Source organism: Osmerus mordax, chromosome 6 (genome assembly GCF_038355195.1).
Source record: "Osmerus mordax isolate fOsmMor3 chromosome 6, fOsmMor3.pri, whole genome shotgun sequence".
NCBI lineage: Eukaryota > Metazoa > Chordata > Actinopteri > Osmeriformes > Osmeridae > Osmerus > Osmerus mordax.
Window position 1 is genome coordinate 19,541,468 of NC_090055.1, and position 13,084 is coordinate 19,554,551.

Sequence of the window (13,084 nt, forward strand, 5' to 3'; positions counted from 1 at the left end):
AGCAATTCGTTGACGCGGGTGGTCTGTTACATACCTGAGGAGTAAGTTTCACCGATACACATCAGCTACAGATGTAACCGGGACATAATGCCGTGTTATTACTAGGACTGTTGGATGTAATCGGGATATAATTGATCAGGGCTCTGAAGTTTTATCAAAAGTTTGGCGTGAGATTACCTAGGCTACCTGTCAACGTTGGATCCAACATTGGATACTCACTCTCCGCTCCGTCCCGGGAGAGAGAGGGTGAGAGAAGGGGAGAGAGAGGGTGAGAGAAGGGGAGAGAGACGGGGAGAGAGAGGGTGAGAGAAGGGAACAGAGACGGGGAGAGAGAGGGGAGAGAAAGGGTGCGAGAAGGGGAGAGAGACGGGGAGAGAGGGGAGAGAGAGGGAGATGAGGAGAGAGAGGGGAGAGAGAGGGAGATGAGGAGAGAGAGGGGAGAGAGAGGGAGGGAGAGAAAGGGAGGGAGAGAGAGGGAGGGAGAGGGGGAGAGATAGATCCACCTACTTACTTGCAAGTGCTAGACTAGGCTTGAGTTTCTTCACACAAAACGAAGTAGTTCTAGGTCTAAAAAATGACATTTTGTTAAACTTGTCTCTGAAGGGTATGGCTTGTCGTGGCTAGTGCTTCAACAGTGGGAAAGCAACCACCCCCCAATCGCAACTCGCTAATAGTCGTTTTACTCGGCTGGCTTTCCGCCCTGTGATTTCCATAACCACAATATTTTTATGGTTATGTCAGTTAACACCACAATGATGGCATTAACCATAACAGTCAGGGGGGGGTGAGCAGTTAAGTCGCTCTGGATAAGAGCGTCGGCTAAATGACTCAATGTAAATGTAAGCTAGTAGTACTCAGGGGTGTCCTTAGACCCTGTTTACTGGGGCACATGCCCCAATGTATTCCATGCCCCAATGTATTCCATGCCCCAATGTATTCCATGCCCCAATGTATTCCATGTCAGCGCTTTGTTCTGAGCTTGCCAAATAGCCATTGCAACACGCACTAGTGATGTGTCGTTCGTGAACGGTTCGTTCATTTTGAACGAATCCTTACAAGGACTCGAGAGTAACGAGTCCTCTCAAAGAGTGATTCGTTCATTTTCTCGTGGCCGCACATCGGGACTGTTGCATTGGCTCGTCCAAGTAAACATAAATGATTCGTTCATTTCCCGACTCGGTCTTCGGGTACGAGTATTTGGATCATTTTTCACGTGACCTGCATAGGCTCTGTAGTAGTAGCTAGAGGAAACGAACGATTCGTTCATTTCCCGACTCGGTTTTTCTACGAGTCTTTGGATCATTTTTTCACGTGACCCGCATTGTATTTTTTAGTAGAGGAAACAGTTTCCTCATTCCCTTTCCTGTGGCTGCAGTTTTAGTAAGACGTGAATGATATTCGCTCCAGTCATCATACTGACTGGTTTTGTTATTTTCACTTTACATTTACACTTACAGTTTAGTGCAGTGTAATTGTTTGCTGTGATAATTAAATGCTAGTGTGATAATAAATGACCAAATCATACAAACTGTCATGATACATTATTTTAATGCAGCAATTTCTTTCAAAATAGTATCTGCTGGTGCACGTCATGCACTAACCTACATGAGAATATGATACGTGTTTGCAGTGGACGGATAGCCCCCCCCCCCCCCTTCCCCCCGTTGAAATGGAGTCAGGTGGCTGAGCGGTGAGGGAATCTGGCTAGTAATCCGAAGGTTGCCAGTTCGATTCCCGGTCATGCAAACTGACGCTGTGTCCTTGGGCAAGACACTTCACCCTACTTGCCTCGGGGGAATGTCCCTGTACTTACTGTAAGTCGCTATGGATAAGAGCATCTGCTAAATGTAAATGAACGAATGACTCGAAAAAAGATTTGTTCATTTTACTGAACGAGATTCAAAGAACCGAATCAGTAAAATGATCCGAACTTCCCATCACTAACACGCACATAGAAGTCCAGGTGTCGGACTCGGCACACTAGTCAGAATTGAGGTAGGCTAAGAAAACATTACAAAACTAAAGACAGTTTCTAAATAATAGGCCTTCCAATCATCTTATTTTGACTAAAACATAAAAACAATGTTACATGAAGCTCAAAAAACTGTATTTGCGCTCAAATTAATGCGAAAAAAATGTGCGCGCCGGCATTAACTATTGATGTCCCTGCCAACGCTGATATGTAACTTCCGTCCCTGAGCTGTATACAACTGTAATATTGGGTTAAGTAAGCAGAGTTTCCATAGCCTATTAGTGCATTGTGTGCAGCAAGCTAGGAAGAAAAATAATGGATATGAATAGGGGCCTGTGCCCCAGTAGAGCTTTATGTCTAACAACACCCCTGGTAGTATTCATCATCATCATAATAGTAACATATATAGGCCTATTTAACTTAGCTTGCATTGCCGAGCTAGAACAACGACGGAGCCAGATATTCAAGTTTACAATTTTTTTTAATCCAACACAATACTTAAGCAGTTATACTAAAAACACGAAGCAAAAAGAACAACATATATGTAGTCGTATGTGGAACATATGTTCCATCTAAAATAGGCATATTTCTAAAAGCCAAGTGAAAGGAATACTATACAGTACTAATAGCATTGATCTTCGTAAAGTTCACATGATGTATCTGCTTCTTGATCGGACTTGTACCCCATTCTACCAGTTTTCGAACTCTATTGCAATGCTTTAGATCACACGCTCGCGACAGGTTGTCGCAAAGTATGACGTGTCCAGCTAGTTGCGAGCGTGTACGAGCCTCGGAGCTAGGAGCATAGCGAGCCACTGTTCTGCGCAAAACCGGACGAGCCGGAACTGGAAAAATGGCGGGGTCTTTTTCGCGCTCCCGCTTGCCTCACTGAGCACTTTCCATAGAAATGAACAAGTCTATGGATTGTACTGTATGTGAGACACGTGCGAGTACGTTAATAAAGCATGTTTGCATAAAGTTATTCTGTAGTTCTGTAGTCCCTGTATGAGAACAGGAACAAAATAAAACAAACTCTTACCTACACCATGATTATTGCAAATAAGAGAGAAAGCAAGAGCTGAGGAAGGTAGAGTAGGACAAGCCAGAGCTGAGGAGAAGGAGGAGTAGGACAAGCCAGAGCTGAGGAGAAGGAGGAGTAGGACAAGCCAGAGCTGAGGAGAAGGAGGAGTAGGACAAGCCAGAGCTGAGGAGAAGGACAAGCCAGAGCTGAGGATAAAGGAGGAGTAAGACAAGCCAGAGCTGAGGAGAAGGAGTAGGACAAGCCAGAGCTGAGGAGAAGAACAAGCCAGAGCTGAGGAGAAGGAGGAGTAGGACAAGCCAGAGCTGAGGAGAAGGAAATCAAGAATCCACAGAACAATGCTTCACAATTCCCTTTACACCCAAGAACAACCAATCACACCACAATCTTGACCCTTACTTATCAACATATGACTAGCAATTTAGTAAGTTACACAATGAGGTGTGAGAGCCATCAAGTAGAGACTCTGTCCAGCTACTCCATACACCTTACATCCTCCGCCTCCAGATCATACAGAGAACAGTCTGGTGACAGAACGGAAGCGGACAGTGATGCACGGTCCTCAAGGCTGATTATCATGTCAGTCAGTCTGTAGAAACAGAACATTCATGAGCTGCACGGGGTGAAGTGGTTAAGACTGTTGACTGATGGTCTCTTGGCAGCCAGGATTCACATCTCATCTGCACCTCTGTCATACCTCTGTTTCTCCTGATACATAAAGATTATGCTGCTTCTGTCTTTACAGATCATTTTGCAGTGTTTACTCTACTTTGATTAAGCACATATAATCCATACAGCCAGTGATGTACTACATGTAAGACGTGATGAGAGAATCACTGATTCACTCTGCTGAGTTGAACATTGTCTTTTGAATGGTTACTATGGTAAACCAGCTAATAGTAAAGAGTGGTAGATTTAACCACTCGCATCTCTCCAACCTTCTGTGTCCTATACTGTATCTGAAGGACTGTGAGTGGTCTGTAAAACACCTGAACTAAAATATAGTGCTTTATAACTGGCTCTCAGGGTGACAATGTCAAACTAACCAACAGTCCAACAATGTGTTCATTTTTGTGTTGTGATCATGTGAAGACTCCTCTACAGGTACTGACCTCAGTGTCTCCAGTTTACATCGTGGACCTCTCAGGGCATCAAAGAAAACACTCAGGTAGTTGTGAATATACAGCTTCTTCCCCAGCTGTTGCCCCCCCAGGTGCAGCTCTCTCAGAGGACAGTCTGGTGACTGGAGGGAAGAGGCCAGTGATGCACGGTCCTGAGAGCTGAGTATCATGCCAGTCAGTCTGTAGAAACAGAACAATCATGAGATGCAGTGTGGTGAAGTGGTTAAGACTGTTGACTGGAGGTCTCTTGGCAGCCAGGATTCACATCCCATCTGCACCTCTGTCATACCTCTGTGTTTCTCCTGATACATAAAGATTATGCTGCTTCTGTCTTTACAGATAATTTTGTAGTATTTACTCTACTTTAATAAAGCACATGTAATCCATACAGCCAGTGATGTACTACATGTAAAACGTGATTAGAAAAACAATGATTCACTCTGCTGAGTTGAATATTGCTGTTTAAATGGTTACTATGGTAAACCAGCTAATAGTAGAGTGGTAGATTTAACCACTCGCATCTCTCCTACCTTCTGTGTCCTATACTGTATCTGAACGACTGTGAGTGGTCCGTAAAACAACTGAACTAAAATATACTGCTTCATAACTGGCTCTCAGGATGACTATGTCAAACTAACTAACAGTCCAACAATGTGTTCATGTTTGTGTTGTGATCATGTGAAGACTCCTCTACAGGTACTGACCTCAGTGTCTTCAGTTTACATTGTGGACCTCTCAGGTCATCAAAGACAACATTCAGGTAGTTGTAAATATACAGCTCAATCCCCCTCAGGTGCAGCTTTCTCAGAGGACAGTCTGGTGACTTGAGGGAGGAGGATAGTGATGCACAGTCCTGATAGCTGAGACTCACATCAGTCAGTCTGTAGAAACAGAACAATCATGAGATGCAGTGTGGTGAAGTGGTTAAGACTGTTGACTGGAGGTCTCTTGGCAGCCAGGATTCACATCCCATCTGCACCTCTGTCATACCTCTGTGTTTCTCCTGATACATAAAGATTATGCTGCGTCTGTCTTTACAGATCATTTTGAAGTGTTTACGTTGATAAAGCACATGTAATCCATACAGCCAGTGATGTACTACATGTAAGACGTGATGAGAGAATCACTGATTCACTCTGCTGAGTTGAACATTGTCTTTTGAATGGTTACTATGGTAAACCAGCTAATAGTAGAGTGCTAGACTTATATAAATTCAATCTCCTTATCTCTCCTACCTTCTGTGTCCAATACTGTATCTGAAGGACTGTGAGTGGTCTGTAAAACAACTGAACTAAAATATACTGCTTCATAACTGGCTCTCAGGGTGACCATGTCAAATTAAATGTGAAATACATTTTGGGTTAATGTACAATTAATGTGTTTTAAGAGAAGTTTACAGTTAGCTAAGAAGCTTGATACAATGAATGTTGATTCAACTCCATTTGGCAGAGATGCCACCTGCAGTTTTATGACACCTAACTAGGAGATGTGAAGTCTAGAGACGGGAAGTCTGGGTGACCGGGAAGAGTTCTTCTCACATGGGAGGAAGAGACAGTTGGTCTGAAGACAATGTGGATTCAACTGTATTGTTCTAATGAGTTAACAAATAACAGAAGAGATTTGGTAAAGCTGCATCTCTGTAGGATGGACCAATGACTTTTGAGAACTGTTGTATCTATAAAATGGTCTGTTGAAGAATGTTCGGGGGGGGTTCAGGGCCTTCAGCTGGGTAGTGCTGGTGGGCTGGATTCTCCCGGTTCCATTCTAGAATGCTAGATGGAGCTGTATGGAATTGTCTTTGTGTTATTGTCTAATGTTTATGTGTCAATAATGTTATGTTGGTAACTTTATTATGTATACATCATACATCAAATAAACATGAACTCTGTACTTCAGCTTCATGATTGATTCTCTCAAAAACGTCCATGACACTAACCAACAGTCCAACAATGTGTTCATGTTTGTCTTGTCATCATGTGAAGACTCCTCTACAAGTACTGACCTCATTGTCTTCAGTTTACATTGTGGACCTCTCAGGGCATCAAAGACAACACTCAGGGCCCCATCATCATAATCGTGAGACAGCTTAATCCCCTCCAAGTGCAGCTCTCTCAGAGGACAGTCTGGTGACTGGAGGGAGGAGGCCAGTGATGCACAGTCCTGAGCACCGAGCAACATGTCAGTCAGTCTGTAGAAACAAAACATTCATGAGATGCAGTGTGGTGAAGTGGTTAAGACTGTTAACTGGAGGTTTCTTGTCAGCCAGGATTCACATCCCATCTGCACCTCTGTCATACCTCTGTGTTTCTCCTGATACATAAAGATTATCCTGCTTCTGTCTTTACAGATCATTTTGAAGTGTTTACTCCACTTTGATAAAGCACATGTAATCCATACAGCCAGTGATGTACTACAAGTAAAATGTGATTATAGAATCACTGATTCATTCTGCTGAGTTGAACATTGTCTTTTGAATGGTTACTATGGTAAACCAGCTAATAGTAACTATGAGTGGTAGACATACGTATTAATTCAAACAACCTCCCCATCTCTCCTACCTAATCTGTGTCCTATACTCTATCTCAGTTGTTCTCAACAGGGGGGGGCGCGCCCAATTGGGGCACCATTAGTTTACTTTACAAGAAGAAAATACAATCAGACAAAGCATATTTTGTGTACTCAGTGTATTTTTATTGCATTTAAAGTAGTACAAAAACACGTAGGCCTATAACAAACTGCGTTCCCTCTGCTTCTGCATTTCCCCTCTGCGTCTATGTTCAGTGAGTGGCGAAAGCCGGAGCGGCACATTCCGTGACCGCACTGTAGCTGACATACAGGAGAATGAACCGCAATGTAGCTGACATACAGGAGAATGAACTGCACTGTAGCTGACATACAGGGGAATGAACTGCACTGTAGCTGACATACAGGAAAATGAACCGCACTGTAGCTGACATACAGGGGAATGAACCGCACTGTAGCTGACATACAGGGGAATGAACCACACTGTAGCTGACATACAGGGGAATGAACTGCACTGTAGCTGACATACAGGGGAATGAACTGCACTGTAGCTGACATACAGGAGAATGAACTGCACTGTAGCTGACATACAGGGGAATGAACTGCACTGTAGCTGACATACAGGGGAATGAACTGCACTGTAGCTGACATACAGGGGAATGAACTGCACTGTAGCTGACATACAGGAGATTGAACTGCACTGTAGCTGACATACAGGAGAATGAACTGCACTGTAGCTGACATACAGGGGAATGAACTGCACTGTAGCTGACATACAGGGGAATGAACTGCACTGTAGCTGACATACAGGGGAATGAACCGCACTGTAGCTGACATACAGGAAAATGAACCGCACTGTAGCTGACATACAGGAGAATGAACTGCACTGTAGCTGACATACAGGAAAATGAACTGCACTGTAGCTGACATACAGGCAGTGGCGGATGTAGAACATTTGACATGGGGTGGCAAGAGGTCTTGGCAGGGTGGCATGGGTAAACGGTAAGTGGGAATCCCTATATGTGAATGGCTTTAACAAAACAAACACAAAAATACTTTTAAACTACGGTAGTCATTGTTTAATCATGCCCTTAAGGCTTACATACTACAAGCGTTTTTAATTCACAACAGGAATAAGCCCAGCCAGGGCCTGAGTGGGCCCGGGAGTGTAATGGCCCAAACCAGCCCATCCCCACCAGGGGCAGAGACATACATTGAACATTCGGGGCTTAACCTGAACCTAGGACCTAGTCAAGGTTTTGATGTGAGGGGAAATTGGAACTTCACCTTAATGCGAGCGCACACAATTTTTTGCATTAATTTCAATGCAAAAAAGTTTTTTGAGCTTTATGTAATATAAACATTAAGTTGGACTCATATTGTTATATTTTCCGGAAATTACAACCCAAATTTTAACCTGAAAGATTCGGGGCTTTTGAGAAAACATATTTTACCACCCTTGCAGGAACCTAGATTTATGAAGTGACAGATCTTTCTTTTTTTTACCTAGCTTTTTCAGTTCGTCCTGGCATCTTTTTCCCATCCATTTTATTATTTTCGCATCAGCTTAATCTTGCTAACTCCCTCCACAACAATAAATAATCATTTAGGGTTGTCCCTGGAATTCTCCCAATTCTCCCGATGGCCACTCCGGACTTGAGCCCAGTGTTCAAACATAAACAAAACTGTGCATCTTTCAAAAAGTAAAAGTAGGCTATAAAAAGTTAAATGAAAATTCAAAGTACAATAATTGTGTCCAAGATGCAGTGGACTACAAGTATAAAACTGCATACAATACTCCTACTTATTATAATTAAAAACTTATAATTAGACTACAGTCCACAAATGACCCATGATCACCCAACTTTTTTAGGAAAGCTTAAGGCGACGGTTGTTGTGCTTTGCAGCAAAACCTTTCCATAAACGATATGTGAGAGTAAGTGGATTTTATAGGACTGCTTAGCTAATCATATAAAAATGATCTATCTCACAACTGGCACTGTAGCCTATTGTGAGTTGTAACGTCGGCGAAAACAGCGACCATCAGTAAACGTTATGGATACGAACAACATTTATATATATATTTTACATTAAGCTGTTCACAATATGTTCATGTTTGTGTTGTCATCATGTGAAGACTCTTCTACAGGTACTGACCTCAGTGTCTTCAGTTTACATTGTGGACCACTCAGGGCATCAAAGACAACACTCGGGTCACCATCTCCACCACCACCATACAGCTTATTCACCCCCAGCTGCTGCTTTGTCAGAGGACAGTCTGAAGATGTCTGGGAGAAGGAGACCACAAATGGAGAGGCCTCCTCTTCGTGTGTCATGGAAGTCAGTCTGTAGAAACAGAACATTCATGAGCTGCAGTATGGTGAAGGTGTCAAGACTGTTGACTGGAGGTCTCTTGGCAGCCAGGATTCACATCCCATCTACACATCTGTCATACCTCTAGGTTTCTCCTGATACAAGCTGCTTCTGTCTTTAAAGATCATTTTGTAGTGTTTACTCTACTTTAATAAAGCACATGTAATCCATACAGCCAGTGATGTACTTACTACAGGTAAAACATGAGAGAATCACTGATTTACTCTGCTGGGTTGAACATTGTACTTTGAATAGTTATCATGGTAAACCAGCTAATAGTAAAGAGTGGTAGATTTAACCACTCGCATCTCTCCAACCTTCTGTGTCTTATACTGTATCTGAAGGACTGTGAGTGGTCTGTAAAACACCTGAGCTAAAATATGCTGCTTCATAACTGGCTCTCAGGGTGACTATGTCAAACTAACCAACAGTCCCACAATGTGTTCATGTTTGTGTTGTCATCATGTGAAGACTCCTCTACAGGTACTGACCTCATTGTCTCCTCTTTAGAGAGTGGACTTGTCTGGGAAGCATAACCCAAACAAATTTTGTCATAAATATACAGCTTAATCCCCCCCAGGTGCAGCTCTCTCAGAGGACAGTCTGGTGACTTGAGGGAGGAGGCCAGTGATGCACAGTCCTCATGGCTGAGTATCATGTCAGTCAGTCTGTAGAAACACAACATTCATGAGCTGCAGTGTGCTGGAGTGGTTAAGACTGTTGACCCAAGGTCTCTTGGCAGCCAGGATTCACATCAGATCCAGGGTTGCAACAACTCCACAAAATCAACTTTAAAAAATCAATGTTTGTAATATTAAGGTTATTTACTCATTTGACTAAACTTACTAGATACTAGAAAACAAACCCCAAAACAGAGTTAGCCTTTTAACACATACGTCTCGTTCTACAGCAAGGCTACGATCACATTTAATGGAAAGCGTAACTTTGTCCAACATGGTCAGAGTATAGACTTACATACAGTAGACACAGCGAGCCTGCTCTTTAAAGAGGGCGTTACCATTCATTTCTATGGAAAGTGCTCAGTGGCGCAGTGAGGCAAGCGAGAGTGCAAAATGGACCGCGCCATCTTTCCAGTTCCGGCTCGTCCGGTCTTGCGCAGAACAGTGGCTCGCTATGCTCCTAGCTCCGTGGTATTACCAACACTGTTATTGGTGGGGAATATCTACATTGTCTGCTCTGAAATCTCCCTCAATTCAACCACAGATGTGCCAGATATAATGCAAATCCTTGCATTAAAGAACTGATTTTTGAAATTTGTAGTTAAAAAACAAATGTTTAAAAAAAACTAGAAAATGTTAAATGTTAAAGAATTGTTTTAATATTAGCCACTTTTTTGCCTATTTCCAACAATCAACATTATCGACAAATTACAGTATTAAGAGTTTAAATTGATTATACACAGTTACATTTATTTACCAGTGTAAAACTCAAAACTGAAAAAGACAATTCAATAGGGGTGTCAGATCAACATGTGAAGCATTACGTGTGAGTTTGAGATAAATACTTACACAGCTTTTCTGTATTTCCTCACTGCTGGGACCAGTCTGTTTCGCCCCAGCATATCTATGTTGTATTTCCTCTGGTCCATCTCATCCAGCTCGCCTTGTGACATCAGAAGTGCATTAGACAGCGCTGAGCAGTGATCCGATGACACAGCGTCTTCTTCACGATCTGGTGACATGAGGAACTGGTGAATGTCCTCATGTACTGAACTGTCGTTCATCTCAGTCAAGCAGAGGAAGAGGTTGACTTGCCTCTCTGGTGAGATATTCTCTACGTCTGGCTTCCTGAGGTATTTCCTCATCTCCTCAATAGTCTCTGAGATGTTCTCTGTCTGCGGCAGAAGGCCTTGTAAGAGAGTCTGGTTGGACTCCAGTGAGATGCCAAGAAGGAAGCGGAGGAACAGGTCCAGGTGTCCATTCTTTTTCTGTAGAGCTTTGTCCACGATTCTCTTCAGCAATTCATGTAGGGGCTGCTCTGCAGACACGTTCTCCAGGAAGGACTCCAGCGCACTGATGTTCTTGGTGACACAGCAGTAGAACACATAAAGAGCAGCGAGGAACTCCTGAAAGCTCAGGTGCACAAAGCAGTACATCTTCTTCTTATACAGCCCACGTTCTACCTTCAGGATTTCTGTGCACAGTCCACATTTCACTGCAGCTTCATCAACATCAATCTCACATTTTCTTAGGTCTTCTTCATAGAACACTACACTCCCCTTCACCAGCTGTTCAAAAGCTACCTGTCCAAGTTTCAGCATCAAGTCTTTTCTTAATTCTAAGACCTTCTCTTCATCCATGATGGTTTCCCCCTGATACTTCTCTATTGCACGTTGTGTTTGAGTGATCAGGAAGTGAATGTACATTTCAGTCAGACTTTGGGGGATATGTCCACTGTTGTTTTGTCTCAACATGTCTTCTAGGACTTTGGCAATAATCCAACACATGATAGGAATGTGACACATGATGTAAAGGCTCCTTGTTGTCCTGATGTGTTCAATGATTCTGTTGGCCAGGTTCTCATCATCAGAAAATCTCTTCCTGAAATATTCAAGCCTCTGTTCTCCTTGGAAGCCACGAACTTCTGTCTCCTTGTTGATTTTGACGGTTCTGCGGGGGATCTGACTGGCTGCTCCAGGTCGGGAGGTTATCCAGAGGAGAGCAGAGGGAAGCAGACTCTTCTTCATGATGTTGGTCAGCAGAACATCGACTGGACACTCCTTCGTGACATCAGACACTCTCTGATTGTTTCGGAAATCCAGAGGACATCTGCTTTCATCCATCCCATCGAAGATGAACAGCACTTTGTGGTTGTTAAACATCTGTGTGTCTTCTACCTCATTCATCTCTGGATGAAATTCCTTCAGAAGACCATGAAGACTCAAGTCATCTTTGATCAAATTCAGCTCTCGGAATGGAAGTACAAAGATTAAATCTATATGAGACTGTTTTTCCAATGCCAGGGATGCCCTTCGTCAGCACAGTCAAGATCTTTGTCTCTTTTTGATCTAGGGGGCTGAAGATTTCACTATAGTGGATTGACCTTTCTGATGATGTTTTGCCTGTGGATGGATACTCAATCTGCATGATCTCATGTTCTTTATTGACCCCTTCACTCTCCCCTGTTGTCATGTAGAGTGGAATGAAGAAGCTGTTGAGAATGTTCTCATCTTCTGTGGTTCCTTCGAAGAGGTGTTCGAACTTCGTCTTCAAACTCTCTTGAAGGTCCTTTTTAAGTCTGAGTATGTCTGCAAGTAGAAGTTCCACATAAGCAGACATTAACAGACTCCATTCATTACCAAAACAATACTTTATATACATAATACACCATGGATGTGTTTATATAAAACGTTGGCTAAGGATACAGTCATGTGCTTCCTGTAATACGTGCAGGATGTGGTCAGGGTTTCTCCACACTGGACACAATCTACTCACTGTAGAATGAGACAGAGGGAGAGAGGTAGAGAAGAATGAAAGAGAGGTGGAAGAGAGGGGAGAAGGAGGGAGGTGGAGGAGAGGGGGAGAAGGGGAAGAGAGTGAGAGAAGGGTAAGAGATGGGAAAGGGGGAGAGGGATGGAGATAACGAGAGGAGGAGAATGGGGAAAGAGTACAAAATACAGTAAATAAGGATGAGATGTCAAATGGGACAAGGGGAATAAGATACAGATACTGTCAACACTTTAACTGCACTTATAGGATTAGTCAATAACTACCAAATCATATATAGAATTACGTTGTGTACATTATTGTGTTATGATAATGTTATCCCAGATATATGTAACACTGGTAAGAATTAGACATAGCTGTGAGCATATCCTCTTCTCAACTGTTAATATAAGGCTGGTCATCTTACCCTGGTGGTGTTGCACTGCCTAGTGGGTCCTGGGATGTGCCCTCTACAAACATAATGAAAGACAAGACGATTAAACCCTGGTGCACCGCAGTGTCACAACAACGTTTCCTAATACAAAAATACATAAAATACACATTCTCTTTTATAGCATTACAAAGTAAAGGTCTCCGAAAATGATTCTAT

General features: G+C 42.9%; 1 protein-coding gene across 1 annotated transcript; it reads right to left on the reverse strand.

Moving 5' to 3' along the window:
• Nucleotides 1-5,607: 5,607 nt before the first annotated feature.
• On the reverse strand, nucleotides 5,608-12,327 carry LOC136944387 (protein NLRC3-like). Its single transcript, XM_067238135.1, is given in 7 exon segments — nucleotides 5,608-5,662; nucleotides 6,135-6,320; nucleotides 8,813-8,876; nucleotides 9,397-9,401; nucleotides 9,592-9,696; nucleotides 10,558-11,988; nucleotides 11,990-12,327. Coding segments are annotated over 7 exon segments (2,184 nt in total).
• Between the last annotated feature and the right edge of the window lie 757 nt (nucleotides 12,328-13,084).